The sequence below is a fragment of the Netta rufina genome (genome assembly GCF_964035555.1).
Source record: "Netta rufina genome assembly, chromosome: 14".
Taxonomy (NCBI): domain Eukaryota; kingdom Metazoa; phylum Chordata; class Aves; order Anseriformes; family Anatidae; genus Netta; species Netta rufina.
In genome coordinates this window covers 8,445,068-8,472,965 of record NC_140137.1, presented here as the reverse complement: position 1 = coordinate 8,472,965, position 27,898 = coordinate 8,445,068, and the positions used below count along the sequence as shown (strand labels likewise).

Sequence of the window (27,898 nt, the reverse complement as noted above, 5' to 3'; positions counted from 1 at the left end):
CGCATCCCGCCGGGCTGCCGGGAACGGGGGCAGCGAGCACGCACGTGGCAGGGGAGGAAGAGGAAGGGAGCCGGTGGCCGTCCAGCCGCGGTGACGCACGGCGGGGCCAGCCCTGGCCGTGGCTCTCGAGGGCACGCAGCTCTGGTGGAGGCCACCCTGCCGAAATGTCCCTGCCGGTGACTTCTCCTGGTGCTGCCACCGCCGCCGCCACCTTCCTGCTCGGCTTGGCCACCCAGCTCCCCCTGGGTAAGTGTCCTGGTGGCTGTCCCCTGGCGCGGTGACACGGGTGATATGGGGCTGGGCGCAGCGGGACGGGGGGGACGACACTTGGCAGTCGGAGGGGGTGGCTGTGTGACATGGTGACAGCTCTGGTGGTGCAGACCCCTGAGCCCAGGGGACATCTGGTCCAGGTGTGCTGGGGGACAACTTCCCCTCCCGGCACCAAAAAGCAACACGCTGTCCCCTGTCCCCTGTCCCGGGAGTGGTGGCAGGGTTCGCAGGGCACCTTGTCCCCATGCAGGGTCCCAGGGGCACATCCAGGCATGCGGTGGCCCAAATTCAGGGGGAGGTCTGGGGGGGCTGCGGTGCCCCGGCTGCAGGAAGGGGCCGGCTGTCACTTGCTCGGCGGTGGCTTTTTTGGGTCCCTGCTTGTTCCCTGCTGCTGCGTCAGGGGAAAAGCCTCCGACCACAGGGAGCCGGCGAGCTGCGTGCGGCCAGGGCTGCACCGGGAGGAAGAGGAGGAGGAGGCAGGACCCTGGTGGCTTCGTCCCAGCCCTGTCCTGGTGTGGGTGGCCGTGTCCTGTGCCCCCCAACCTGGGGGAGACCCCCCAGGGTCCCTCATCCCAGGCACCCCGGGTTGCACCCAGCGGGGTGCTCGGGTTCCTGGGTGCCCACGCTGCAGGGAGCCACCTCCGCTGGGAGAGGTGACAGCTCCTGGGGGTCCCCGTGGGGAAGGGGCACCGGGAGGTGCTCTCAGCCCATCCCCACGCCTCGTGTCCTCCGCAGCCCGTGGCAAGGGGCGCGTCCTGTGGCCCCTCACCCCCCAGGAAGAAGCCAAGTGCCCCAGCGCCTCCGTGGAAGCTTTCCTCAACGGCACCATGTCCACCCGCGTCCTGCCCGCCCTCTACTCCGTGGTGCTGCTCGTGGCGCTGCCGGCCAACGCTGTGGCCTGCTGGGTCCTGGCGGCCAACTTCAGGAGGTGCTCCAGCTCCCTCTTCCTGCTCAACCTGGCCGGCGCCGACCTCCTCTTCGTCCTCCTGCTGCCCTTCAAGATCTGCTACCACCTCTTGGGCAACCACTGGCTCTTCGGGGACTACCTGTGCCGCGCCACGGTGTCCCTCTTCTACGGGAACATGTACAGCTCCATCCTCTTCCTCACCTGCATCGGCCTGGAGCGCTACGTCTCCGTGGTCCACCCGTTTGCGCTGAGGGGCTCCAGGTGGACGTGGGGCAAGGCGGGCGTCTGCGTGGGCATCTGGCTGCTGGTGGTGCTGGGCATGAGCCCCCTGCTCTTCTACCCCCAGACAAAGCACAACTCGCAGCTGAACATCACGACGTGCCATGATGTCCTTGAAAAGGACGAGCAAAAGTTCTTTAAGTCCTATTTCCTCTCGCTGGTGGGGCTGGGCTTCGGCGTGCCCTTTGTGCTCATGACCATCTTCTACAGCTGCATCCTGGCCCGGCTGCTGGCCAAGAACAAAAACTACCGGCACGTGGTGTGCGTCCTGGCCGTGGTCTTCCTCGTCTTCATCCTCTGCTTCACCCCCAGCAACGTGCTGCTCTTCATCCACTACCTGCTGCAGGACAGGGTGTGCAGCAACACCGCCTACATCTGGTACACGCTGGCCCTGGCCTTCAGCGCCTTCAACAACTGCTTCGATCCCTTCATCTACTTCTACGTCTCCCGGGATTTTCGGGGCTGGGTCCGCAACAGCTGCTGCCCCCAGCGGCTCCGGACGCGGAGGGGGTGGGAGAAGGCAGCCTCATGCCTGAGGTCCAGCGAGCAGACCCAGCTCTAGGTGGGGCTGGGGACGTGGGGCTGTGTCCCCTGTGCAGAGGGCTCACCCCCGCCGAGCCCCCCGTCCCCAGCTGGGAATGACCCAAGGGGGGACAGAGCTGCTGCCCCGAAACCTTCGGCAGCACGGTCCCCACTGCCCCATTCCTGGTGCTGCCACCTCCGTGCCCCTGTCCCGTGGGTCCCTCCCCACCCGGTGTCCCCCACCGCTCGTCCTGCGGTGACCAAACCCCCCAGAGTCCAAATAAACCTTTATTTCTCCCTGCTGGTGCAAGGAGCAGGTATAAACGCCCCAGCTGGGCAGGAGCTGTCCTCCATCGCCAGGACCACGCACCGGGCACACGCGGCCAGCCCCGCTGCTGGACACCCCCCAAAAATGCCCCACGATGCGTGCAGGAAGGGAAAGGGGGGGCACACGGGTGCCTCGACCCTGTGCCAGGGGACCGGGGCTGGGGAGGAGACATTGGGCAGAGCTCACGCGGGAGGAAGGCTGCACCCTGTGCACCCCGTGTCCCTGGCACCACGTGCCCCGTCTGATGCTCACGAGCATCGCAGTTCTGCTTTTATTTTCCCTATGACTCGCTCCCCTCGGCGCTGAGCCCGGCAGCAGCGGGTGTCCTGTCCACACACGCAGACACACACGTCATCGTCCCCTGTGCCCCCAAGGGGGGTGGCACCGTGCCGGCTGCTGGTCCCCACCTGTCCCTGCTCCCAGCCCGGCCCCGGGGGGAGGCCGGGAGGAGGAGGAGGAGGGTGCTGGCTCTGCAGTCCCCTCCCCGTCACTGCTGCCACCAGATGTGACTTGACCCCCAGGTCGGTGCCACCCCGGGTCATGTCACCGGCTGGCCTGGCCCCGTCGCTGGCGGCTGGCCCTCGTTCTTCCTGAGGATGATGCTGCTGAGCTCCTGGATGAGCTTCTCGTTGATGGACGCGGAGAGCTGCATGCTCCTCTTCCTGCTGACCGAGCTCTCGGTGCCGGGGCTGCTCTCCAGCACGGCCACTGGCTCCTGGTCCCCAGCCGGTGCCGCGGACGGCTCCGTGTTCCTCTCCAGAGAGGCTGTGTGGGTGGCTCTGGGCCCGCAGGACGGGGCCGTGTCACACTCCAGGTTCAGCCCCCACTCGAGGGACAGTGCTTTGGTGACGGTGAGGCCCGGCGGCCTCTGCGCGGGGCTGGCGGGCAGCGAGGAGCGCAGCGCCGGGGCCGGGGGGTGCTCGGGGCTCGGGGTCGGCTTCTTGGACCTGTCCACGGGGGGCACGGCCGAGGGGTCCGCCAGCAGCCCCCGCTCCAGCTCCAGCGCCTCCAGCTCGGGGAAGTTTCCCACCTCCTCGTAGACGGGCTCGGTGTCTGCCTCGTTCTCCTGCTGCTCCTCCTCCAGGGAGTCCTGGTGGACCTTCATGGGCTGGGGGGGACGGGGAGTGGGGTGAGGGCAGTGCCCGTGTGCCCGCACAAGGGTGCTGCCCGGGGAGTTTTGCCCTCCTTCTGTGGGGCTGATGCTCCAGGCAGAGCCCCTGTGGGGCACTGGCCCTGCTTTGGGTCCCTGGACACGTCCCTGCTGCCCTTTTGGCTAGCAGAGATGGGGCACTTTGGGCTCCAGTGGGGCCAGATCAGTGTCACCAAGTGGGGGCATTGTCCCACAGCCCCTGGCAGTGGTAATGCGGGGGGGAAAAGGCCACGGGTGCCCACACACAAAGCCAAGTGAGGCAAGATGACACATGGCCAGGCAAAAATAACCTGATGGAGAGCAGCACCCAACCCTACTTCCTCACATTTCTTACATCCAGCCCCTCTGGGGAGGTGCTAGGACCTGGACTGGACATCCCTGCTCTTGGCTGCGCACACCAGGACCACGCAGAGCCCCCAGCCCTGGGGTGGGACACACAGGACGGTGGGCACAGCGTGAGCAGGGCGGTGCGGGCACGTCCCCGGGTGGCAGCGGGATGCTGTGGGCGAGCCCTCGCCCCCCGGAGCCGGGATGCACAACGCAAAGCACGAACACGCCCCACGCATGCGGGTACTTACAAAAAACATGGACAAAGTCCTTCGTGTGTGCAGGCGGAGCTGGAAACAGAGGAGACAGGCAGAGATAAGCACCTGATAGCACAGAGCGGGGCGGGGGTGCAGGGAGACCTGCCTGGGCAGGGGGGGCACGGAGGGGCAGCGGACACGAGCACAGCATGCAGACACACCAGGCATGGGGACGCACACCTGAAGCACCCGCTCGGCTCCTGGGTGGGTGCACAGACACGGGTGGGTGCAGGAGCACCCGAGGGTCGGGTCGGTGCCGGGGTCTTACCAGGGTCTGGTTGGCAGAGAGCATGGTGGCGTCGGTGCTGTCCCCGTGCAGGGGCACCAGGGGCATGGTGCCGAATTTCTGCTTGGCGAGGTCGGAGGAGGAGCGCCGGCGCATGATGACGGGGCGCAGGTCGTCGTGCTGAGAGCCAGAAAGGGGGGGGTCACACCAGGCTGCGTGGCCGGCCCCCTCCCCACCCAGCCCTGCCTGCACCCACCTGAGCCTTGAGGATGCTGGTGGTCCAGTCCCACAGCTCAGCCTGCCCCGAGCACACCAGGTACCTGCAGAGGAGACAGCTGAGGAGCTGCCAGGCAGCAGGGACAGTGGGGTTTGGGTCCCCTTGTCACCTTGCCTGTGAGTCAGGGGCTGCCAGCACAACTCCTCTTGGTGGGGCACCCCCCAAAAACACCCTGCATGTCCAAACAACTGCTTTGGTGCAAGGCAAGAGCTAACCCAGCCCCCCTGAGGCAGCTCAGCTCAGAACACAGCACCAGCCTGGTTTTGGCTGCATGGGGACACAGCCACACGGGTGGCACACCCACCTGGGCAGGTCCCACCAGAGCCCAGTACTTGGAGATGCATCTCCCAGGGGTGCTGGCGAGGAAGGGGAGGTGGATTCCCCCCCTAGCCTGGTCCCCAGCTTGTGCCAGGGAGCATGGGGACACACCGCTTTGTCCCTCAAGTGTCCCACCAGCTCTGCCCTGCCCTCAGGACCCTGCAGGATGGAACCTGGCCATCCTGGCCCCATTAAACAAGGGGACCCCCAGCCCCAGGACAGCTGGTGCAGATACTCACAGCTGCTGCTTGTCCAGGCTCAGTGTGAAGCCCCACCTGGGGAAGGGAAGAGGCAGGCAGTGGGGCGGCATCACCCAACGCAGCGGGGCGCAGGGGTCAGGTTGCCCCACAGCCTGCTGTTGGCACAGCTTTTGGGGGGGGTGCGTGCCCCAGGGCCACATCCAGGAGGCTGCCACTTACTGTGCTGGTGGCTTCAGCTTCTTCTTAATGCCCATGTAAACCTTGGCTGCGTCCAGCGGCCACTCGCGCTCCGGCTTGGCACTCTGGGGACAGAGAGCCCGGCTGACCTCTGTGGCCACCACCATGCCACTGTGGTCCCCGAGGTCCCCCTCTCTGAGCCCTCCATACCCTCTTCTCCTTGAGCAGCAGCAGCTGCCGGTCCCGGATGACGAAGTAGCGCTCCTGGAACTTGCTCCCCAGCAGCTTGGGGGGCTCCTCGCGGCATTTCAGCAGCCCACACTTGGGGGTCTCGCGCTTGGCCCCTGCCCGGTGGAAAAGATGGGGGTCAGGGGGCTGGGATTAATCACAGGGGGCTCCCACTATGGGTTCTGGCTGGGGCCACCCATGGGTGCTGTGTCCCTCTGTGATCACCTCACCTGTGAAGAGGCAGCTGGCCTCACTGATGGGGACCTTCCTCACCAGCAGGTACGCAGAGCTGGGCTCCGGGAGCTTGCACCACTGCAACGCCTGCTCCAGCACCTTCTCCTTGGGGTGCAGGGGCCGCTCTGAGGGGGCAGGGACACTGTCACTACCATGTTCCTTCCCTTTTCCAGCCACCGTCCCCCTTGCTCCTGGCAGCAAACCTTCCCCCAAGCATCCCCAGCCCCCTGGTGCTCACCCAGCTCCCCGTTCTCCAGGACCTCGAAGGTCAGCCAGATGTCCAGGCTGGTCGCCACGTTGCGCATCTCCAGCACCTGGTTGGTGAGCTCCTCCGCTGTCATCGTGGGGGACACCTGGGGCCGGACACACAGGGGGGAGCTGCGGTGGGCGGTGGCAGGAAGGGACCCAGGCACAGGCTGCACCAGGAGGCCACGTCCCACCACCCCTCCTCAGCACGGCCGTCCTCTGGGACTCACCTTCAGGGTGACGCAGCAGTCGGGCAGCTTCTGCTCCAGGTACACCTCGATGATGAGATCCCCAGCCTGCGAGAGCTGTGGGAGAGGGGTGGCTTTGGTGCCGTGATGGCACAGGTGCTGTGCACGTCCCCGCTCCCCAGGGGCTGGGGATGGCATCTTGAGGAGCTGGAGCTGGGCTTCAGCCTCAAGGTGATGGATGACAGGGAGACAAGGGGGAGAAGATCCTTCCCCAAATGTCTGGCCTCACCACGGGGAGGTCCCAGGTGTGGGACAGCAGGGACCCAGAGCATGCAGCGGGGTGCATCCCCATCCATCCCACCAGCCCAGGGCCCTGTCGTGCTGAAGGTCAGTGCATCCCTAGTACCTGGGTGTCCTTCCAGGTGGTGATCAGACTGTTCTCCAGCTCCATCTGGGACACCTGGTCCTCGTCAATCTGCCAGAGGAAGAAAGGATGGGGAGAGAGAGGGGACACATGGGGTCAGTGTGGAGCGGGCGGGGGCCACAGGGCCAGGATGGGTGATGCAGGTTGAGGGACAGGGGCCAGCGTGGGAGGACACGCAGGGACAAGGACAGGGCCAGCACGGAGGGGGGACCTGCAGAGCACTCACATTGAAGATGCTGACGTAGTTGTCAATGAGGTCTTCCATCACCTTCACCTCGTGCTCGCCTTTGCCATCGGTCTGGAAGAGGCTGGGTGCGAAGAGCAGCGACAGGTTCTTGGTGGTCATCTGGTTGAGGTCTGCGCATTTCTGCACCCTGGGGCAGGGAGAGAGGCAGTGAGGGGCTGGCTCCGCTCTGGAGGGGCCATTGGCCCCAGCCACCCTCTTCTACCCCAAAACCAGCCTGTTTCTCCCCAGCTCCCCGGATCACCAGGACTGGGAACTTCCCGCTGGGCAGTTCCTGTTTCCAGGACTGCCAGCTGCCATCCTGCCGTGCGCTGAGTCAGGGGTGGGAATTTACTTTCTTTCCCCTTTTTTGGGCACTGGGTGAAGTCGACGTCCTACAAGGGGGTGTCCCCTAGTCCCAAACCTCCCTCCTACTGCAGGACAACCTTGGGAACGTCTGAGCTGTCCCAGATGTTCCCGCATTTCCCAGCACTGTCCCAGGGGCACTGGGCTCTGCCTGGCTCTCAGGGGTTGGATCCAGCGTTCCCCGGGGAGGTGCCACCCTGGGGGACCCCTTGGGGAGGTGGCACGCTGACCTGTAGAGGTGCCCGATCAGGGCAGCCAGGGTCTTGCGGTTCAGGCGAGGCAGGCGATGGATGAGCTCCTTGTACCGCTCCAGGCGCTGGGGCTTGGAGGAGATCTCTGCAGGGAGGAGAACAAGCCACGGACCATCACTGGGGCTGGTGGGCCCAGAGCCGGCCTGGCACTGGGACCCCGTCCCACAGGACACTGTTTGCACACCCAGCACGGGATCAGGGACGTACTCGCAGCCTCCTTCCACTGCGGGTGCAGCTCATGGGTGAAGACAGGGTCCTCCAGCTCGCGGAAGAACCTCTTCAGCACGTCGGTGACGTCCTCGATGAAGTTGTCGCTGATGCGCAGCTTGACGTTGCGGGCGTCCCGCCGGAACTCCTCCATCAGTACCTTGATGCGGGACTTGGCTCCGTTCTTGCGGTAAATCCCCTCGTGCCGCAGCCCTGGGGAAGGGGCGCAGCGTCACGGGGCCTGCTCCTGCCCAGCATGTCCCCACCAGGGCTGGTGTCCAGAGAGAGGGGCTTCTTATCCGTGCCCCTCGGCCACCCCATGAGTGCTGGGGTGGGTCCCGCGCTCACCGTACTGCGTGATGAAGGCGATGCAGCTGTCCACGATGATGGGGATGTCCCCACGGCTCAGCTGCTGGTCCCGCAGCGCGTTGCCCCGGCCCCCTGCTGCTGCCTGGATGTCAGCGTACCATGCAGCTGTGTCCGCCCGTGACAAGCCCTGCAGGTAAAACGTCCTGAGAACAACAAGGGTGGAGAACTGGGAATGAAGGCTGCCAGGGAGCTGGGTTGTCCCCTCCTGCCCCACGTGCCAGCCTGAGCCAAAGGGCACCCAACCCTTAGAGACCCCCAGCCAGGGTGACCTCTGCAAGCCCCTTGTCCATGACCATGCCTCCACCCCCGCAGCATCTCCGTGGTGGGCTCAGGATCATCCTCGGCCCCCACACCAATGTCTTCATCCCAGCATCAGCCGAGCTTGCTCAGCACCTTCCCCATCCATCCCACATCCAGCTCTCACCTCCCCATCTCCACCAGCAGCAGCATCTCCCTCTTCTCCGGTGTATCTGTGGGGGGCACCAGACCTGCGTGGGGGCGAGAAGCAGAGGGCTCAGAGGGGGACACGGCCACGCACCATGCACCCAGCCCGGGCACTCACTGAGCTCCTGCAGCCGCCGCAGGTTGATGCTGTCCTCGGCCCCGTCCTCCTCGGCGGGGCAGATGAAGAGGTGGGCTTTCTGCAGGATGAAGAAGGCTTGCTGCCAGCGCTCGGGGTTGAGCATGCACTTGTAGCGCAGCTGGCCCGCTCGCTGGAATTCGTAGCCCAGCAGGCAGTGACAGCTCACGGGAGTGAACCACTGTGGGATGGAACAAGAGATGAGATGGGCAAAGGCAGGGCTCAGGACGGGGACAGGTCCCCACCGAGCACGGTGCCCGGCTCACCTTGCCGATGGTGCTTGCCCATGCCTGCAGCGTCTCGGGACTTTCAGCCCCCAGTTGCTGCACTTTTTCCCCAGTGAGGAAGAGCTCGAGGGTGAAGCGAAACCTGCGGAGGATGAGAAACCATCAGGGCTGCTCCCTCCCTGCACCCAGAGATGCTCGGGATGTGCCCAGCCACCAAGCAAATTGCGGTGCCCATCCCTGCCCTCTGCATGCCCATGGGCTCCCCAGCCTTGCAGGTCCACCCATGCCGAGGAGGGGGCACCCTGGGGATACCTCTCAGTGGTGCCTGGGTTGGTGGGTGCCTGGGCTCTGCTCACGCCCAGGGAGAGGAGCTCCCCGCTCTCGATGTGGCCCAGGGGCTCGGTGCATTTCTCCGTCTCGAAGAAGAGCAGGGATTTCTCCAGCGAGCACCAGACGCGCTGGAAGTCTGTGGGATGGTGGAGTTAGTGCTGGTGGGGTGGGAACCCCACACTCTCCCATGCACCCCACACTTACCTTCTCTGCTCTTCCTGGTGCCCGGGAGCCGGGGGGGAGCCGTGGCCCGGTGCAGGTACCCGCTGTGTGTCACCGGCTGCGTGATTTCGTTGTAGACGCCCTCCGGACCTGGTTCCCCTGTGAGGAACAGCACTGTGAGGAGGCACCTACCAAAATGTGGGTACCAGGGGCAGTGACACCCCCACTCATATAGGTGTAGGCAAAGGGATGCTCCAGGCATGGGGGCTCCCAAAAAAGGGGCTCCAGAGGTAGCCACCACCCTGCCCCACCCCAAAGGAGGGGTGCCCTTGGGCATGCCCCGATGCCCTGGCTGTCCCTAGCCCCGGTGCACAGGGGCAGCAGCAAGGAGGAAGACCCCCATCACAGTTTGAAGGGGCTCGAGTTACCTGAATGGTTCCTGGGCCTTTTGCTCTCCAGATCCCACCATGGGTCAGCCCCTGGGGCCATCTCGTAGGCTGCAGGTTCAGCAGCCAGCCCAGCCTCCGAGGAGGAGAAGAACTGCAGGATAGTCTTGAGCAAGCCTGGGGCTGCCACCGCAGCGCACAGTGCCTGGAACGAGACAGGCACCCGTAGGGACCACGTCCTGGCTAATGGAGAGCCCCATCCCGCTGCTGGGGTGCTCAAAGCTGGACACAATGACCCCCACACCCATGGGGCAGCCCAGCATGGGAACATAGGCACATCAACCAAGCAGAAGGTGTTGGCATCTCAGATGTGGAGATCCGGGGTCATTCCCAGCCCCCCAGCACCTTGCAGGCACCCCGTGGTGGCCCCTACCTGGAGCACTTCCTCCTGGGTGGCGTAGTGGGGATGGGGCAGGCGGTACCGCCCGTCCCGGTACTTGCGGGCGATGAAGTCCCGTCTCTGCTCGGCACTGGCATCTGGGTGGAGAGCCTCGGCGGGGGGGAGGCGGGCAGCCCAAAATCGGTTGGCTCGGTCATTGCCCAGCACGATGAAGAGCTGGGGGAGAGTCCCACAGTGAGGGTGAGCAGCAGGTAGAAGGGGATGCCCGGCATCCCTGTGTCCCCATGGAGCTCCCGGGGCTGCTGCTCTGCCCCAGGGACCCTGAGTGCCTCTACCTGCACGATTTCATTGGACCAGACGCTGGTGTCGAGCTTCAGGCTTTGCACCTTGGAGATGTTGGAGCCCAGGCTGCGGTGCTGTCCTGTGGGGGGAGCAGGCAGGTGAGCATCCTCTGGCAGGGCCAGGGGAACTGCTGCCAGGTGGTACCCGCACCCTGCCCACCCCCGGGGCGATGCACTGGCCTGCGCACTGCTTGCAGATGACCACGCAGAGGTTGATGGACGCCCAGTCGGGGTTCTGAGCCTGGCAATCTGCACAGTACTTGTTGGCTTTGTTGGACCAGATCTTTTCTGCCACCTCGTAGTCGTAGAGCATCTCAGCTATGGCCTCCTGCAGGGCCTCCATCCACTCCCGCTTATCCCGCTCCGATTCTGCCACAAAGCTGTGGGCACAAGCGGCCAATGCTCACAGAGATCCTGGCTCCAGCAGCCAGCTGCTCCCCATCCCCATCCCTGTCCCCGTCCCTGTCCCCATCCCCATCCCCATCCCTGTCCCCGTCCCTGTCCCCATCCCCATCCCCATCCCTGTCCCCGTCCCTGTCCCCATCCCCGTCCCCATCCCTGTCCCTGTCCCTGTCCCCGTCCCTGTCCCCTTCCTTGTCCCTGTCCCTGTCCCCGTCCCTCCCGCCACCAGTACCTGAATATCTTGGAGGGGGTGATGAGCTCGAAGCTGCGGTTCTTGGCCTCGCGGATGGTGGAACCGCGCATCTCGATCACGCAGATGCCGATGCCCATCTTGAAGAACTGCAGATGAGAGCGACGCCGGTGCTGGCTCTGCCCACAGCCGCGGTGGACGCACCCAGCACCTCCAGCCTTGTATCCCTGCGCTGCCTGGCCCACCTAGAGCTGGCACCCACACCTTCCAACCCATCCTGCCCGGTCTGGCTTAAGCATCCTGCAGATAGGTCACATCTTAAAACAAAAGGCATCACCGAGCCAAGAACACTCATACAGCAAGTATCAGCCTGAGCAAAAACCGCTTGGGGTGGCTTAGTGCACACCAGGAAAACTGGCCAAAAAAAGCAAACGATGCTGAGAAACTTCAGCAGACAGGAGGTGGGATTTCTGTGGGGTTTGCTGTGGGTGCCGGGGCAATGCCACCAACCTGCTCGCTCTTGTACAGCCACATCTCGGGCAGGCTGAGGGCTGCGAACACCTTGGACTTCTGGCCCTTCAGCTCCAGGGTCCCCGACTTCTGGCAGTGTGCCGTGTTGGGGGGCCGTGGCCGGGAGCCCCCCAGGCGCTGGTCAGTCACCTTCTTCTGCAGCGTGGAGCACCACTCGTTCCTCTGGGCTGCATGGGGAGGGCAGGGCTGAGGGGGCAGCCCCGAGCCCTTCCCTCTGCCCTGCTATGGGGCAGAGCATGGTGGGGACGGGCGTCCCCTGCTCAGCACGGCCGCTGTGGGGACAGGGCTGCCCTGGGGAAGCTGTGGGACAGAGGCAGGGATGGGTCCCTGGGGACCGATGGCCCCAGCCCAGGTTTTGGCTTACCCTCGTTCTCGGCACGGAAGACGAAGATCCGGTGGCTGGTGACCACCTGGAACTTGTTGTCCTTGCTGGCACGGACCATCTCGACGACGGACAGCGGGATCACACCCTTGGGGTAGGACTCCTGAAAGCAGACCCGGGGGGGGTCACCCTGCTGTGCCCTGGGACCCCCGCACCTGCCTCACTGGGCACACCAGTACCAAACACTGGTAATGGGCAGGAGCCCCCAGCAATAGCAGCTGCTCTGGGGCCACACATGGGCCCTTTCCCCTCGGTGCCACTGACTCAGGGCCAGGCAGGTCCCCTGGGTGCAGGGACACGGCAGCTTGACCCTGGTGATGCTGGGGCTGTGCCGACTCCTTGCAGAAGGTGGACAAGGGGCAGTGGCAGCTGATGTTGTGCCACAGGGTCACAGAGGCTGGCAGGGACCTCTGGGTCCACTTGCTTCAACCCCTGCTCAAGCAGGTTGCCCAGGACCACATCCAGGTGGTTTTTGAAGATATTCCAGGGTGTGGACTGGAGACTCCAAGGATGGAGACTTCACAGCCTCTCTGGGCAACCTTTGCCAGTTCTGAGTCACCCACAGAGCACAGAAATCCTTCAGGTGTTCAGAGAGAGCCTCCTCTGGTTTATTTTGTGCCTTCCCCAGGCTGAAACTCCCAGCTCTCAGCCTCTCCTGCTTAGGCAGCACAGTGCAGCCCCCTCCTGCCCCCTCTCACCTTCTCACTGCTGAAGTACATCAGGTTCTTCCCATCGAAGCGGACGTAGCGCCTCTGGAAGACATAGTTCCTTTTGGGATGGCAGAAAAATGGGCTGTTAGGAGAAGGGTGGTCCCCTGAGGGCCCCACATCCACACACAGACCCCAGAGGTGCTGCACAAGGACCCTCACAGCACACTGACGGGACCCAGAACCCAAGCAGCTCTGGATGGCTCTGAGACCCCTGTGCCCACCTCACCAACCCTGCCCAAGGGGGCTTCACCGTGGGGACCCATCACCGCCCCGTGGTGGGCACGTACCCTTGTGGGGACAGCTTGTCCAGCCAACCGCTGAGCATGGTGGGCCGGGGCTCGGAGAGCGAGGTGTAGCTCGCGTAGGGGGAGATGGTCAGGTCATCCAGCACCTCGTCGGGGTAGAGATGTGGTGGCAGGCTGAACGGGGTGCCCTCGGCCCGCGGAGCCTCCACGGTGGAGTACCCCTCCGTGTCGTTCTGGGCGATGCGTTTGATGAGCCTGGTGCGCGTCTCCTCGTCCTCGCTCCTCCCCTCGCTGCTGCACTCGCTGCTCGTCCTGCGAGGAACGGGGCCGTGGGACCATCAGGAGATGTTCCTCACTGCTCCTGGCCTCATCCTGGGCTCCTCGGGACACCCAGCCCCTTGGGTTTCTGCATCTCCATGAGTGGGGCGGGATGAGGGCTTGGTGCTCACCAGCCCCATGGCCACCAGCAGCCCTCCCTGCCTGATGGCGAGGCTGGGGGCAGTTGGTAAAAGGGTCTTCTGCACCTTGGGTAAGAGCTGCCCCCATCCTGGCTCCCAGGATGGTCTCTCCCCAAGCCCCACTAGTATTTGTGGCCCCGGGGTGTCCCCCTCATGCCCAGCTACAGGGTCTGGGAAAAAAACAATGTGCAGGGGGAGCTCTGGCGTCAGTTTGTTTTCTTGGGGAGCCCCGGTGAGGAGAGGCCTGTCGAGACCATCCAGCCATAACAATAAAAGGAAATCATAAAAATAAACCACTGCGCCTGCCCCTTCCTCAGAGAGCTGCTTTTCATTCCCTGAAAGGAAGCGGACTGGAAAATGTCTGATGGTCACGGGGGAGCTGCCCAGGCACTATGGCGATGGGCAGGAGGCGGCAGCACCGGCACCGAGCACCAGGATGAGGAGAGGGATGCAGGAGAGGGATGCTGTCCCAGACAGCACCAACAGGAGTGGGGTCCAGAGCCAGATAGAAAGAGGCTGTGTGGGGGAGTCCCCATGCTTGAGGTGTTGTAAATGGAGAAATTTGTGGAGAAATCCACTGGGGGCTACTGCACATGAGAAACCTCCTCCAGCTTACAAGTTCATGGTCTAGAAATGCTTTCAGAGGAGGAGAATTATCCCATGCACTCCCCCCATCATAAATTCTCCAAAGATCTGCTTTTCAGCACCTCATCATGGGAGCCAAGGTGTTGCGTGGACCTGTGCTTTGACCTGGGCCATTCGTGTGTCCTTGTGAGGCCATCAGACATCAGATCTCCCTGAACCACAGGCTCGAAGCAAGGCTTGAAGTTGGCCTGCGAAGATGCTGGGCTGAAACCACACAAAATGGTTTGCCTTTATGCAAGGTCCGCCGCCACTGCGGTGAATTGGGGCCAAGGGAGGGGAGGCTGGGGCTGGAGCACCAGGGACAGCAGTGAAGGGACAGCCCCAGGCCTCACCAAAGGGAACACTGAGCATGGTCTGGGAGAGGGTCCTGACCGGGTGTCCCGCATCGGGGCTGAGGAGGTGGCTTGGGAGGGACAATGGCCCGTCTGGCTCCAGTGTCTGCACAAAATTCGGGAAATGGCCACGAGGGGCTGGGAGGCTCAGAGCTCAGCCAGAATTGCTATTTAATTATCATAACAGAGCTCTGGCCGGGTGATTTGCCTGGCTGGAGTCCCAGCCCGGTGTCCAGCTTCTTCAGCAGGGAAGGCCCCTTTACCGGAGGTATTTCCAGATCTGCTGAGCCTGGAGGGTGACACCTGAGGTGCACCGAGTTGGGGTGATCTCAGACTGCTGCTGCTCATGTGGGACAGCTGGAGGAGGACGGAGGATCAGGGATGGAGGGGGGACATCGGGACTGAGGAGCTGCTGATGGGGCTGCTTGCTGCAGCTGGGGGCTCGGGGCCAGGCAGTCAGCCTGCTGGTGGGCACCTGGGGCCGGCAGGGAGGTACATGATGAGCTGCTGGGGTCACACCGTGCCCAGGGTTTCTTTTCCTGGGGCGTCAGGATGGGTATCTGGGAAGGAAAGCGCTGGGGCACCTGGCTGATGGGGCCCAGGGGCACAGCCCAAAAGGTCTTTGGAGGTTTTGTGTCTCTTGCTCAACCCGCTGCAGCCCCACCAGGGGTGAAAACCTGTGAATGCTGCCTCTGACACCCTGAAGGCGGCCGCATCCTGCCTCTGACCAGCAGGCCCATGCTTGCAGGAGGTGTGGGCAGTGCAGTGGGTGCCCGGTGCTGTGCCTGGGGTGCTGGGGGTCCCGGCTCCCTGTGAGCCCCCAGCAGAGACCACGACCAGCGCCCGGCCCTGCGCTGCAGCTCCAGAGGAGGTCGGGGATTTCGGTCTTTTTCTTCAGCCCGTTCCCAGGTATTTTCAGTTCCCCCCTGCAGCCCACATGCCTGCAGTGCTGGGGCTGACCGCAGCCCAAGTTCGAGGCACACCACGTGCCCAGCCCGGGGCAGCACCAGCCCGAAGCAGGGGGCAGCAGGGACACGCTGGCTGCAGGAGCTGGGGGATGCAGAGCCATGGCTCAGCTCCCTCCCTCTCTGTAAGCAACACAGGAAAAGGAACCCTCCCCGTCCGAAATGGGAAGAGCAGCTTTCCTTCCTCTTTCTGAGATGCTATCAGGACTCACGGAAAGTACGTCTCAGAAGCGTATTTTTAAGGTGCCCCATGCACCCTCGCTGCCCCCATGCCTACCTGCGGGCTTCTCGCTCCAGCTCCAGCTCGGCCACCGCCTCGTAGCTCTGCCCCAAGGGGATGCCCGTGCCCTGCGGGGAAGCAGTGGTCACATCCCTGCCCCAGACCCCCTAGCACCCCGCCAGGGCGCTCAGCCCGTGCCCCCCACCCTGCCCAGCAGCGATGCTCAGCCAGGCACCGTGGCCCCACCAGCTGCATCCACCGCGGTGCGCAGGGTCTGGGGGGACACAGAGCGATGGCAGGGGAAGGACGCTGTCCCCGCTGCCCCCTCTCACCTTCTGCTCCCGGGCCAGGGCTGCATGCACAAAGGTGGTTTCACTGTAGGGGCTGATGGGCGGCTCGCCGACCTCTGCGGGCAGGGACACGGGAAGGAAAGGCCATCAGCGGTGCCTGACGAAGGACAGTGACCTGCCAACCCTGGGGGACCCCTGTGGACCCCCTCAAGCTGATCCCCCCACCCCCCAGCAAGCTCCATCCATCCAGGGCATGCAGCATGATGGGACATGGGGGGTCCCCATGTCCCTGGGGACACCCTCCCCAGGGGTCCCCACTGTGCACGGGGGGCGCGGGGCTCTTACCTGGCTTGCCGGTGGGTCTCAGTGGGACAGGGGGGAGCACCCCCGTGGGCCAGCTGGGACTGCTGGAAAAACAGAAGAGGGGTTACTCTGGCTGCGGGTGGGGGCTCATGGCAGCTGGAGGGGTTCCTCCTTGTTTTTTGGTGGGCTGGGGGCCGCGTCTGCCCAGGGCTGAGCCTGGGTTTGTCCCCATGGGATGTGCAGCATCCCTGCCCTGCTGCCTGCTCCCTTCTCCCCACTGAGGATGCATCTCCCGGGGATACATTTCCACCCCCTCCATCCTGATCCCCTCTAACATCTCCCTCCTTGCTCCCAGCCAGCCCTCAGCCATCCCCTCACCATGCTTGGGACCCCAGCCCTATTGCCCTGGGGGGCCGAGGAGGGACAGCAGCATCCTCCACCCCAAACCTGAATGAGCCCTCCGGGACCCAGCTTCCCACGGGATGTGTTTCCCTCCTGATCTCTCCATGCAGAGCCCGGGGAAGGCACAGGGAGGGTGATTCTCCCAAGGGTTGGGGTCCCGTGGGGTAGGGGGTCCTCGGTTCTGGCTGATCTGCCTCCCCTCCCCTCCCTAAAGGAAAGCATCTGCTTACTCAGGCTTCTCGGCCAGCTGGGTCAGCTCCTGTGGGGTCAGCTCCTGAGCAAGATCCCGGTGCTGGGGACCATTCTCCCCTCTCAATTCCTCCGTGGGTGCTGGTGGTGGCTTGAGCCCCTCATAGATGACGTTGGACACCATCTCCAGCCTGCCCTGCCCCGCGCCCGGCAGCGAGGGGCGTCCCTCTGGGGTGCTCGCAGGGCTGGGCTCGGCCACTGCGACCCTGTGGCTGAGCCGTGGTGGGACAGATGGGACCCCCAGGAAGGGTTTCTCTGACACATCCAGGGCTTGTCCGTGATCCGGGGCCGCGGGGAGCCGTGCCTCCAGCCGGGATGTCCCCGTGCCCATGGCTGTGGCTGTCCCTGGGCTCTCCATGTCCGTGGAGCTCTCCCCTGGCACGAAGCCCTCCAGCACCACGAAGGCTGTGGGTGCCCCATCGGGGCTCTGTGCCGGTGCCGTGGTGCGTGCTGGCGGTGTGGGTGCCGAGCCTGGCTCCGACTTGGGGCGATAAAAAACAGTCCTGGGCTTGGGGACGGGCTTCACCAGGGGAGGGGATGGGTCCTTCTCTAGGGATGATGCGTGGCTGGGCATCGCGCCGCGTTGCTGCATCCCAAAAGCATCGGTGGCTGCTCCTGGCTCAGCTTTCATGGCATCCTCACCCATCGGGGGGGCTCGGGGTTGGGGGCCTCCTGCCCGGGGCTGCGCACGCAACCGTGTCTGCTGCGCCAGGTTCAGGATCCTCTTGCGGTGCCCGGTGGCGGTGATGCCGAGCTGCTGCAGGTGATCGCCATCCAGTGTGAGGGCATCTCGGACCACGTGGATCCCATGCTGCTTGAAAACGTCCCGGTACCTCTCCAGGTGGATGGTGGCCAGCCAGTCTGCGATGTCCGAGTCAGGACCGAACGGCGAGCTCATGGCCCTGGGGTGCCTCCGGGACGGATGCTCAGCCCATCATCTGGGGAAGGAGGCAGGAAAAGGTGAGGAGGCAGCAGGAGGGGAGGCCGGGGGCTTGCCCACGCAGAGGATGCTCCTGGAGGCCCCCCCGTCCTCGCCACCCTGCCCAGAACCTCTCACCTCTAGCACCCGAAGCCAGGACCGCATCCTGTTGTTTCTCAGCCCAAAGCCTCTCCTCTGCCCCTCCCCGGGGCTGCCAGCACCGAGCAGGGGGCACCACGGGTGAGCCGAGGCCGGGGGCCGCAGCTCAGGGCTGCTCGGGGCTCGTCGGGAAGGGATGAGGCACGTCGGAGGGGGGCTGCCGCCGGCGATAGAGGGGCAGCAGCCGGGCCCCTCCCAGGGGACGAGCTCTGGTGCCGGCCAACTCAGGGAGGGCTCTGCTGCCGGAAGGGCCAGACCATAATCTATCCGGCTGCCAGCGAGGGCATGGGAGAGTTCAGCATGACTCACGGGCTGGGAGAGATGCACTGCGCGGGGCGAGCCGCAGGGCTGGCGCCCAGCACTGTGCCCACCCACCCGGGGACCCCCATCCCCAAATTCCTCGCCGGAGGGAGCCGCGGGGCGCTGAGGGCCTTTTTCCCATGAATCACGCTGCTCCGCACGAAACCATCTGTGCTGAGTGTGCTGCCACAGGCTCTTTTTTTCCAGTTCCTCCATTTCCCGCTATTGTTCAGCGCAGGCTTCCTTCCTGCTGCCTGCGCTCTCCCACGCATCCCCCTGCCCCCTCCGGCGGGGGCCGTATCCCGGCCGTCCCAGGCTCCTGCTTGCGCCGCCGCCGGCGCTTTGGCACCGCTGCCGCCGGTGGGACTGTGGGCAGGGGCTGCGTGGGGAGCACGTGGGGGGAGCACGGTGCTCTGGGAGCAATGCACACATAAGGGTGCAAGGGGATGGCTGTGTGACAGCCCGTGGTGACGGTGACAGGCACGCAGCAGGAGGTGGCCGGGATGGGCGCAGGGAGCAGGGTATGGGGACATCACCGCAGGAAAGTGGCTTGTTGATGTAGGACCTACATGAAAGTCTGGGGTGGGGAGGGTGGAGGGTGATGTCCCCGCTTCTGCCTGCCAGCTTGCTGCTGAAATGGGGCAATTTCCCCCTTTCTCGTGGCCGTATCACCCCGGGGGATCTGCGGCCAGCTCTTCTTTCCTGCCCTGAGACCTCCCCTTGGGGCTCCCTGCTGGCTGGGGGGCTCTTGGGGACAGCCCGGCTGTCACCTTGCCACCCTCCGCATCCCCGCCAGCCCATACCAAGCACTGGGCATGGGCCCTTCCCGCAGAGCCCCTGTCCCCAAGCCTGCCCGTCCCATGCCCTCTGGGGCTCTCCCTCACCTCTGGGCTCAGCGGGGCCGGCTCCAGCGCGGTGGCAGCATGGTGACAGGGGTGATGCCAAGGTGTCCCCGCCGGCCGCGGGGGGCTCAGCCCGCGGCGATGGCAGCACCCAGCCTGCGCCTCCCACTGCCGGTCCCTCCTCCCGGCCAGCCCTCTGGTCCCCAGCCCTGTCCCCACCCTCCTGACCTGCCCCTCTCCAGGCTCTGCCCTCCTTTGGGTGCTGCCCCCGATGCTCTCTTCCCCTTGCCTCTTCCCAGCGAGGGTCCCGCTCCCATGGCACGGCTGGGGGGAGCCTGGGTGCCCCCCTGCACCCGCACATCCCTGAAGCTGCTGCGTGCACCCAGCCCTATGTGCTGCAGGTGGTGGGAGGCATCGCCACATCCACCACGGTCCCACACTGGCGTGCTGGGAAGGCTGTGGAAAGCTTGGCCAAATCAGGCTAAAAGAGGCTACAACGAGGCCATTGAGGGCATTTAGGTGGATGGGCACTGGGCGGGTGAAAAACTGGGATTCCCACAAGGGATTCTGTGGGTACAACCCTGCATCCCACTGCTGTGACCAGGGGGTGGTGATGGCATGGCCACGGGGATGGGTTAGGGGGGCTCAGGTGGTCCTGCCCGGCACGGACCCTGCTCGTTCACCCACCTGGCTGCTCCTAGCACAACGCTTTTTGCAAGAGTCTCGTACAGTTAGCCCAGCTCTGCTGTTACCCAACCCTGCCCTTATCTGAGATGGTATCTCACTGCCTCCAGCCTTTCTCTGCGCCCTGTGGCCAGGCTGATAATTGCTCCATGCCCTGGGGGCTCCCTGTGCTGCACCTCGGGGCCGCCTCTAATCCCTGCAGCTCCAGAATTTCCTGCGGGGAGGTTGTGGGGATCCCCCCTGGCGTGCGAGAGCCACCCTGTCTGAGCCTGTGCATGCTGCAAGGGGGGGAAATGCAGCTTCTCCTTCTCGCAGGCTTGCTCCTGCAAAGCAGAAGCAGAACTCAGTGACAGCCCCGGTGCAGCCCCCCCTTCCTCCCCTGTCCCCACTGGGTGCTCTGGGGCTGGGGATGGCACGGGGGGTGCCCATGGTCCTCCCCATGGCAGAGTGCAGAGGCAGGGCACCCAGGGACCCTCAGGGTGCTCAGGGACCCTCCGAACCCACCCCGTGCCCTGTGCCTCATTGCAGAAGCCCCTTGGCTGCACATGGAGGCTGTGGTGGCAGCAAAGGATGCGGTTTCAATCCCGCAGTGCTGGAGGCACGTGTTCTAGGGGCAGTGCTGTGTGGGACCGACCCGTGCTCGCGGCACCCCGCAGCACCTCCCAGCCCTGTGCACCCAGGTGGAGGCAGGGCACATGCAGGTCCTCGGGGGGTTCCGACCTGCCCGCCTCTTACTGTGCAGCTTTCAAGGACTCCACTTGATCGCTTTGGCACCTGCCAACCTGCTGATGGGATCTATATTTAGAGGCTCTGACAACAACAGGAAGGTCTCACCCACTCCTGGGGGGAGGAAGATGGGCAGGAGTGGAAAACAGCTCTGGGGTTGGGGAAAACAGCTCTGGGGTAGGGGACTGGGCTTAGCGAACATGCAGGCAAGGGTTGGAGGAAGTTAAGATCAAAGTGAATTTAGGATCCTTCCAGCATGTTGGCCTGCTCCTTCCAGCCTCTAGGAAACCCCATGATGACACTGCCCCAAGGTCCATGTGTGCAGCTGCCCGGCCACCTCTCCTTCCTTCCATACATCCCTATATCCCTCCATCCCTCCCTCTGTCCCTCCACGCAGGAGCAGCAGAGGGTGGGGGGCTCAGGGCGATTACCCCATGGGGGAGCTGGAAGCATGGGGCTGAGCGGCCCCAGGGGTTTTGTGGGGCACGGCAGAGGGGCAGGGAGGGTGAGGAGCAGGACAGGGGGCTGGAGGCAGCGCTCTCGCAGACCTGCTGCAGGGGGGACAGGGGGCAGCCTGCTCGGGGGGCCCCATTGCTCCCAGTGTGGGTGGTGGGGACGGGACCCCCCTGCCTGCTCAGGAGATGTCACCTGCAAAGCGTGAGAGCCCGGGGACAGGGCGACACCCTCCCCTAGCCCGGTGACATTTGGGACACCGGATACTTTGGTGCACGGGGGCAGCACGGGCCCTGCGCCCCCCCCCCCATCCGTGGGGCTGGCTGACATCGCTTGCTGCTGAACTAATCTCTCCCCCAGCAGCAGCTTCCCGTTTCCTTTCCAATCCCTGCACTGGGGCCAGGCAGGAAGAGCCGGCCAGATGCACTCTCCTGGGGAGCCGCAGCCCCCGCTGCCCGCGCCCCCATAATCCCAGCAAGGGCACCCAGGGGGGCTCCGGTCCCCCCACACTCCCTCTTGGCACCCTGCCTGCCCCCTCCCTCGCTTGGGGGATGCTGGCATGTGGCCCCTTGCTGGGGAAACTATCAGCGAGGTGTTTTTGGGGTGAAAATGTCATGCTGGGGGTCCAGCACCCCAGAAAGTTGTGGGTGTCCCCTTCCCAGCCCCACGGGTATCACAAGGCCCCCCAGGCCTTTTGATGCTGGGAGCTCGGTCACAGCCTGGCGCTGGCTGCGGGTCCCTGTCCCCAACACCCCTCCTGTCCTCCCCGTGCACCCGGTGCCACCGTCACCCCGGACATTTGGGGCAGCATCATGGGCTGGGTACCAGGGACTCCCCCCCAGCCTCCTGGCGCTCAGGCAGCAGCTCCTCACCCCTACTGAGGGCTGGCTGGAAATCACAGAAAATTCACTGAAAATGCCCCCGCAGGAGAAGGTGCAGCCTGGTTATGGAAGAGAAACACCTGAGGAGCAAGGGGAGGCTGCGACCATGCGGGGTGGTCTTCATCTCAGCGCCTTGCGGGGTCTGGGTGCCCATCAGGGCAGCACCCAGGGGAGTTTATCCCACAGGGGACATGGGTGATGCTGTGGGGTGGCTAAAGGGGGGCAGTGAGCATCTGTGTCCGGGATGCCGGGGTGGGCGGCCGGATGAGATGGGGAGAAGCACAAAAGGGGCAGCACAAGGCACAGTGAGCACAGGGCAGAGGCACTCAGAGGGAGGCTGGGGGATCAGAGGGACCCCAAACCCCAGGGGCTGGTGGCTCTGCAGGCCCTGGGGGTTATCCTCATGGGGGCCACCACGTCCTGGCCCATGTCCCCTACCCTTAACCTTGCTGGGACAGGTCTCGGGCCCAGCCCCGTTGGCAGTGACGTCCCTGTTTGCATCGGCACAGAGCAGGCTGGAACCTCTCCGAGGCAGGAATCCTGCAGCAAACGGGTGGGTGGAAAAATCCAGCACTCGTCAGCTTGTTCCCCCCGCGCCGTCTGTCCAGACAAACTTCCCGCTGTCCGGCGGAAGCCGCCCCGTGCCCACGCACACCCACCCGCGGCCGTGCAGATGTGCAGAGCCCAGCATTGCTCCCTCCAGATGTGCAGAGCCCAGCGTCCCCCTTTCTGCCCCCTCCCAGCCCCTGCACCCGCTGGGTGAGCACCCTGGGGTGCTGGCACCCAGCGCAGCCCGGGGGTGCTCGGTGCCCCACGCTGTCCTGCAGCTCGGTGGCTGTGCACACACCAACGCCTTTATTGTTGTGCCAGAAACCACAGCAGCAGCAAACTCTAGAGGCAGTGAACCTGTCACCCAGGAAGGGACCTGGGGGGCTCCTGGAGATGGGGGTCACACAGAGCCCGGGGGGGACCTGGAGTGGGGCTGGCAGGGCAGGACCTCGGGACAGAGAGGGACGGTCCCATCCTGTGCTGCTGCCAAGCCTGGGCAGGTCCCACACAGGAGTGTGAGGAGCACACCCAGAAGGTCTCAGAGCAGCAAGACCAAGCTCCTTCCCACCCCAGGTTGTCTCCTCCCCCCTTTTTTTTGCCTCCCTGGGGCACCCACTCCCACATCCCACTCTGCCACCTGCGTGGGGACATCTCCACAGGCACCCTGCGCATGGGCACCAGGGTGGTCCTGCCCCCTTCCCAGCACCCATGCTGCAGGCTCCCACAGGAGGACTGACGGAGGATTTGGGGGGCACCAGTGCCACGTTCCCACCACCCCCCCTCGCTGTGGGGGCCCGTCAGGCCTCGTGGTCGCTGGTGCTCAGGTGGTCCTCGGTCAGCCCGGTCTCGTCGATGCGCTCCAGCGAGTCGGCGTGCTGCAGGGAGAGCTCGGCCAGGCTGAGGCTGGGCAGCGTGCTCTGCTCCGGGTACACCCAGGGCTTGTATCCGGGGTCGTGCCTGCGCTTCCACTCGGGGTACTTCAGCCCTGCCTTGTAGATCTTCTTCATCGCCTGCGGGAAGAGCCGGTCCAGCCCGTCACGGCCACCCCGCGCCGCACCACCGCTTGCTTCTCCAGGGGGCTGGGCTGGGTTTGGGACACCAGCCCCTCGGTACCCCCAGTCCCATGGCTGCTTTGGGGCCCCACCACCGGCCCCACGCCCTGCTTACCTTGGGTGCCACGAACTGCGAGACCCGGTTCACCACCCACTTCGGCAGCGACCCTGGAAGAACCAAAGCCCCATCATGGAGCCAAGCTGGAGATGCCACAAGCCTCCAAAATCCCTGCTGGGTGCATTGGCCAAAATGCAGCGCCCGGTGCTGGACCAAGACCCCCAGGTCTGATGGTTACTGCCCCATGCCGTGCCCTGGAGGGTTCCCCATCCAGTACCTAAAGGGGCTTATAAGAAAGATGGGGCCCTTTGTACAAGGGCCTGTAGAGATAGGACAAGGGGTAATGGTTTTAAACTGGAAGAAAATAGGTTTAGATTCACTCTAATGAGGAAATCCTTCCCTCTGAGGGAGGCGAGGCCCTGGCACAGGCTGCCTGAGGAGCTGTGGGTGCCCCATCCCTGCAGTGCCCGAGGTCAGGCTGGATGGGGCTGGGGACAGCCCGGGCTGGTGGGAGATGTCCCTGCTCATGGCAGGGGTGGCACTGGGTGGGCTTTAGGGTCCCTTCCACTCCAACCCCACAGTGCAACCACTCTGCAGTGCCACGGCTCTCAGCTCTGGAGACCCATCCCCATGGGAGCACGCCGCAGCATCCCCTCCCGGCTCTCACCTCGGGGGTCCACCTGGGTGAGATAATAGAGGACGCAGGCGCCGGTGCCGTTGGCCTTGATCAGGTAACCGGTCTGCAGGGACACGGCCCTGACAAAATCCTTCCGGGGAGGGAATTTCTGCAAAAAGACCCCACAAGCTTCAGAGCCTGCCCGAGCAGCTGCCCAGGGCTGCCCCGGGGCCGCGGGCACCCACCGGGTGCTTGACGCTATAGTTGAGGATGATGTAGTCATCGCCCAGGGGCAGCCAGGAGCGCAGCGTGACGAAATCCCGGTTCTTCAGGGGGCTGGGGCACTTCCCTGCGGAGACACCCGGTTACAGCCCGGCTGGGGGGCACCCAGGGGTGCAGGGGGGGGGTCTGGGGGCTGCTCACAGGAGTAGTATCCCACGTCGGCGTTGGCGGTCAGGCGCCCGATGTCGTAGGTCTCGATGACGTGCGAGTCCCACTTCTTGCGGTAGCCGGTGTCGTGCAGCACGTCGTAGAGCGTCTCGGCGGGGACGTCCTTGCAGGAGATGCGGGTCTGTGGGGAGACGGGTGGTCAGGTCCCCCCTCAAGTCCCCCTGGGGTCCCCCTCGGGTCCCCGGGACCGTGCCCACCCCCGGGGACGGGGTCTTGAGGCTGCTCCTGTTGGCTGGTCCAGCTGCAACCGGAGCCACCTGCGGGTGCAGGCGCGTGCATTATTGATGGCCCCATCCCTGCTCCTCCTGGCGCTGGAGGAAGGAGATGTCATCTGCTCCTCGTTAGAGGCCTTGCATCTTTGATGAGGTGCGCGGCAGCGCCGTGTAATGGGAGACGGCCCTTTGAACGCGGGTGGCAGGTCCCATCAATCTCGGGCCAGCTTTCCCCGGGGTGAGGTGCCTGCCCCGCGGGGCTGGAGCTGTGCCCGTGGGGCTCCGTGGGGTGGGAGCACCCAGCCCGTCCTCACCCGGACCTGCTACTGCAGGAGGGGCCCACACATCCTCCTGGAAGCACTGGGTGCCCCAGTGGGATCACTGCACCCCCAAAATCCCCCCCTAAAGCGTACTGCCCATCCTCCTGCAGCCCAACCAAAATATGCACTAAGGAGCTGTTGGCAGTGCCCCCGGCTGGGCGATGGCGTGACGATGCTCAGCCCCCCAATCCCTCCTGGGACCCCTTCTCTATGGGGCTCAGTGGTGGAAAGGGGAGCTATAATGCTGCATCCTCTGCCGGGCTGTGCTTGTTTGAACAGGGCTGGACTTCGCCAGGGCCCTGCCAGCCTATCCTGACCACTGTGCCGAAGTCCCTGCTGCTGTCCCCATGTCCCTTCTTGTCCATCGGGTGCCTACACGTGGCTGTGCTTCACCTCCTGTACGGGGATGGAGCCCTGCAGCCTCCTTCTTGCCCTTGTGGATGTGATGTTTGCCTCTTGCTGGTTATCAGGGACCTCCTGCAGTCTCCATGACTTCAGCCAGGCCCCTTAGCACCCTTGGGTGCATCCTACACAGTCCTGTGGACTTGTGAATGCCCAGCTGGCTTGTGTGCTGCTCGGTCCTGGCCTGGGAGCTTGCCCTGGCTCACCACCCGTCCCATGTCAGAGCTGCATCCCTGCCTCTTCTCCTCCTCCTCTTCCTCATCGCCTTGACCATGATGGGCCCCCATCCACAGCAGCATCGCAATCACCATGTGCCTGCATGCCCAGCTCCTCAAGGAATCACAGAATGCTTGGGGTTGGAGGGGACCTTAAAATCACCTTGTTCCAGCCACTTGCCACGGGCAGGGATGCCACCCACTGGATCAGGTTGCCCAGGGCCTTGAGCACCCCCAGGGATGGGGCATCCGCAGCCTCCTCCTGGTGTCACGCTGGGCTGCGGCCGCTCTGAGATCAGGAGAGCGGTGCAAGAGGCTCCTCCAGCATCCTCTACCTCAGGTGCCTCCTCTCCACCTCCCTGTGCCTCCCAGCTCTCCAGGTCGTGGTCACCCTTCCCTGGTGCTCCTAGCTAGAAGCCCTCCTTGCCAGGTCAGCCCCTTGGTCAGGTGCTCCAGCCACACTTGCTCTGGCAGATCCCATCCCTGTCTGATCCTCGGTGAGGATCCTGTGCCAGAAAAGCCACAACAGTGCTCTGGAGCTGAGCGCTGCCCCACAGGATGCTCCCACCAGTGGGACTGAGGATGTGATGGGACTCCCTCACCCCACAGCCACTCTTGATACACTCGGGGTCACCCAGCACTGTCACAGGTGTGAGCAGCACGGTGTGACAGCCCCAGGGACAGCATCCCAGATCCATCCCCTGGCAGGCAGCAAAGTCCCCGGCACAGCACGTGGGGCATCCGAAACCCTCAGGGATGCTCGGCTGGTGTGGGACGTGAGGCAATGGGCTCCAGGATGGCACGGCCGGGGGAGAGGCACCGACCTGCCCATCTCATGCCCCAGGGGTTCCAGACAAGGCCATCTCCACAAGGTCATTCCCACATGTGTCTGGAGCAAGGGCAGCAGCAGGGTGAGCACACAGGGGTGTGCCCCGGGCACATTTACACGCTGCAGCAGCATCCTGGTCCAGATGCTGAGAGCGTGGGGCAGGCAGAGAGCCCACGGAGCATCTTGCCAGCTGCAGAAGTGCTTTTGGGGCCAAATCCCCCAAGCCCCGGTGTTTGGGGTGGGCTGCAGCAGGGCGCTGGTGTGGCAGGGGGCACGCAGGGGAGGGCTCACCTTGATTTTCTGCACGGTGCGGCTTTCCTCCTGGCCCTGGCTCCAGACGGTGATGCCAGCCTTGTTGTAGTGGCAGTGCCAGCCCTCCAGGCTCTCGCACTGCTCCCTGAAGGAGCTGAAGTCGGAATCATCCGGGATATAAACCATCTCCCCCGCCCTGGACATGAGGGCTGAGCTGAGGGAGGCTCCTTCTGCCTCACCGCCCGGGGAGCCAGCTCCTGCGCGCGGCTCACGCGGCCATCCTCATCCTCACGGCCCCGAGGATGCACAGAGCCCTGCGGCCACACGGCACGGCGGGGAGGAAGGCTCCTGCCCTGCGGGTGCTACGGCAGCTGCCAGCAGCTCAGATGTCTTCCCAGGCTCTCCGGGATCACGTTTCTCTCCGGCTGCCCGCCGGCTCCTCTATTATTCAGCAGGTAGCAGCACGCGGGTGGCTCGGTTCTCAGGGCAGAGCTGCCCCTGGCCCCCTGTGTCCCCGTCCCTGTCGTCCCTGCCATCCCCTGGCAATCTCTGAGCCTGACTTCGCAGCAGCAGCTCGCTGGCAGGAGCACAGAGGAGGAGATGCAGCACCCAGCTGTGCCCTCCTTGGCATCCAGCAGGGGACAGCCCCATCCCTCGTGCTGCTGGCCTCGCGCCTGCCGTGTCCCAGGACACAGCTTGCCCCAGTTGTCACCCTCTTGTCTGCTACCTTGTCCCCGGTGCTTTTTGCTGGGACCCTGCCCATGCTCTGGGTGGAATCTGGCGTTACCTGTCCCACCTGGGCGATGTCCATGAGCTCCCCGTTGGTCACAATTTTGAGCTTCTTGGTGTCCACCTGGGCTGAGGCTCGGCCTGTGCTGCACTCCCAGTGCAGCCTCGCCTGCAGGGCTGTGCCACGGGTGACGTGGGTCCCCAACCAACCCACAGGGGGAAGCTGAACACAGCCCCAGCCCTCACCCTGCGGCACCCAGCTTGAGCCCAGCCACCAAGCAGGCATCGAGGCACCCTCACTTGGGCAAACGCCCCTGGAAGGAGCTCCCCAGCTGCTCAGCTGCACAACCAAAGTCACCAAAACCACCCCCTGGTTTGTGAGGCCCCACTGCAGGGTCACTGAGGGCTTCGGTGTGCCCACGGGAACCTCGCGAGGCTGAGCAGGGCCAAGTGCAAGGTGCTGTGCTGGGGTCGGGGCCACCCAAAACGTGAGCGTGGGCTGGGCAGGGAATGGGCTGAGAGCGGC

General features: G+C 64.6%; 3 protein-coding genes across 4 annotated transcripts; 1 reads left to right on the top strand and 2 right to left on the bottom strand.

Annotated features, from left to right (window-relative positions):
* Positions 1-163: 163 nt before the first annotated feature.
* LOC311214688 (proteinase-activated receptor 3-like) lies at positions 164-2,018 on the top strand (the record flags this gene model as incomplete). The annotated part of the gene is made up of 2 exons (XM_084295414.1): positions 164-246; positions 1,006-2,018. Exons 1-2 carry the CDS (start codon positions 165-167, stop codon positions 2,016-2,018), a joined length of 1,095 nt encoding a protein of 364 aa, XP_084151540.1. The 5' UTR covers position 164.
* A 235-nt stretch (positions 2,019-2,253) lies between these two features.
* On the bottom strand, positions 2,254-19,107 carry ARAP3 (ArfGAP with RhoGAP domain, ankyrin repeat and PH domain 3). 2 transcript variants are annotated; one of them, XM_084295311.1, is made up of 34 exons: positions 18,987-19,107; positions 16,706-17,662; positions 16,116-16,177; positions 15,813-15,886; positions 15,538-15,608; positions 12,903-13,172; positions 12,604-12,673; positions 11,888-12,008; positions 11,503-11,690; positions 11,035-11,141; positions 10,581-10,780; positions 10,395-10,480; positions 10,093-10,275; positions 9,702-9,864; positions 9,316-9,432; positions 9,094-9,247; positions 8,821-8,923; positions 8,537-8,735; positions 8,399-8,462; positions 7,954-8,117; positions 7,606-7,818; positions 7,378-7,483; positions 6,785-6,932; positions 6,541-6,609; positions 6,177-6,251; positions 5,939-6,053; positions 5,697-5,825; positions 5,449-5,582; positions 5,281-5,363; positions 5,101-5,136; positions 4,523-4,586; positions 4,309-4,446; positions 4,035-4,073; positions 2,254-3,414 (listed from the first exon to the last, which is right to left on the bottom strand). In XM_084295311.1, the coding sequence occupies exons 2-34, from the start codon at positions 17,620-17,622 to the stop codon at positions 2,845-2,847; spliced, it is 5,232 nt and encodes a 1,743-aa protein (XP_084151437.1). In that variant the 5' UTR covers positions 17,623-17,662; positions 18,987-19,107; the 3' UTR covers positions 2,254-2,844. The 2 variants fall into 2 exon arrangements, with proteins under 2 accessions (XP_084151437.1, XP_084151438.1); XM_084295312.1 differs by having other exon boundaries at positions 16,116-16,174.
* A 3,927-nt stretch (positions 19,108-23,034) lies between these two features.
* Positions 23,035-26,847, bottom strand: LOC311214637 (START domain-containing protein 10-like; the record flags this gene model as incomplete). The annotated part of the gene is made up of 6 exons (XM_084295322.1): positions 23,035-23,247; positions 23,405-23,457; positions 24,015-24,132; positions 24,209-24,312; positions 24,387-24,534; positions 26,683-26,847. 6 exons carry the CDS (start codon positions 26,845-26,847, stop codon positions 23,035-23,037), a joined length of 801 nt encoding a protein of 266 aa, XP_084151448.1.
* Between the last annotated feature and the right edge of the window lie 1,051 nt (positions 26,848-27,898).

Excerpts from the sequence above, each read along its gene's own strand:
- ARAP3 (XM_084295311.1), bottom strand. The coding sequence starts at position 17,622 with ATGAGCTCGCCGTTCGGTCCTGACTCGGACATCGCAGACTGGCTGGCC. Across the intron at positions 15,887-16,115 it reads GAGACCCACCGGCAAGCCAG|AGGTCGGCGAGCCGCCCATC; the intron begins GTAAGAGCCCCG and ends CCCTGCCCGCAG. Across the intron at positions 7,484-7,605 it reads GCAGTGGAAGGAGGCTGCGA|AGATCTCCTCCAAGCCCCAG; the intron begins GTACGTCCCTGA and ends TCCTCCCTGCAG.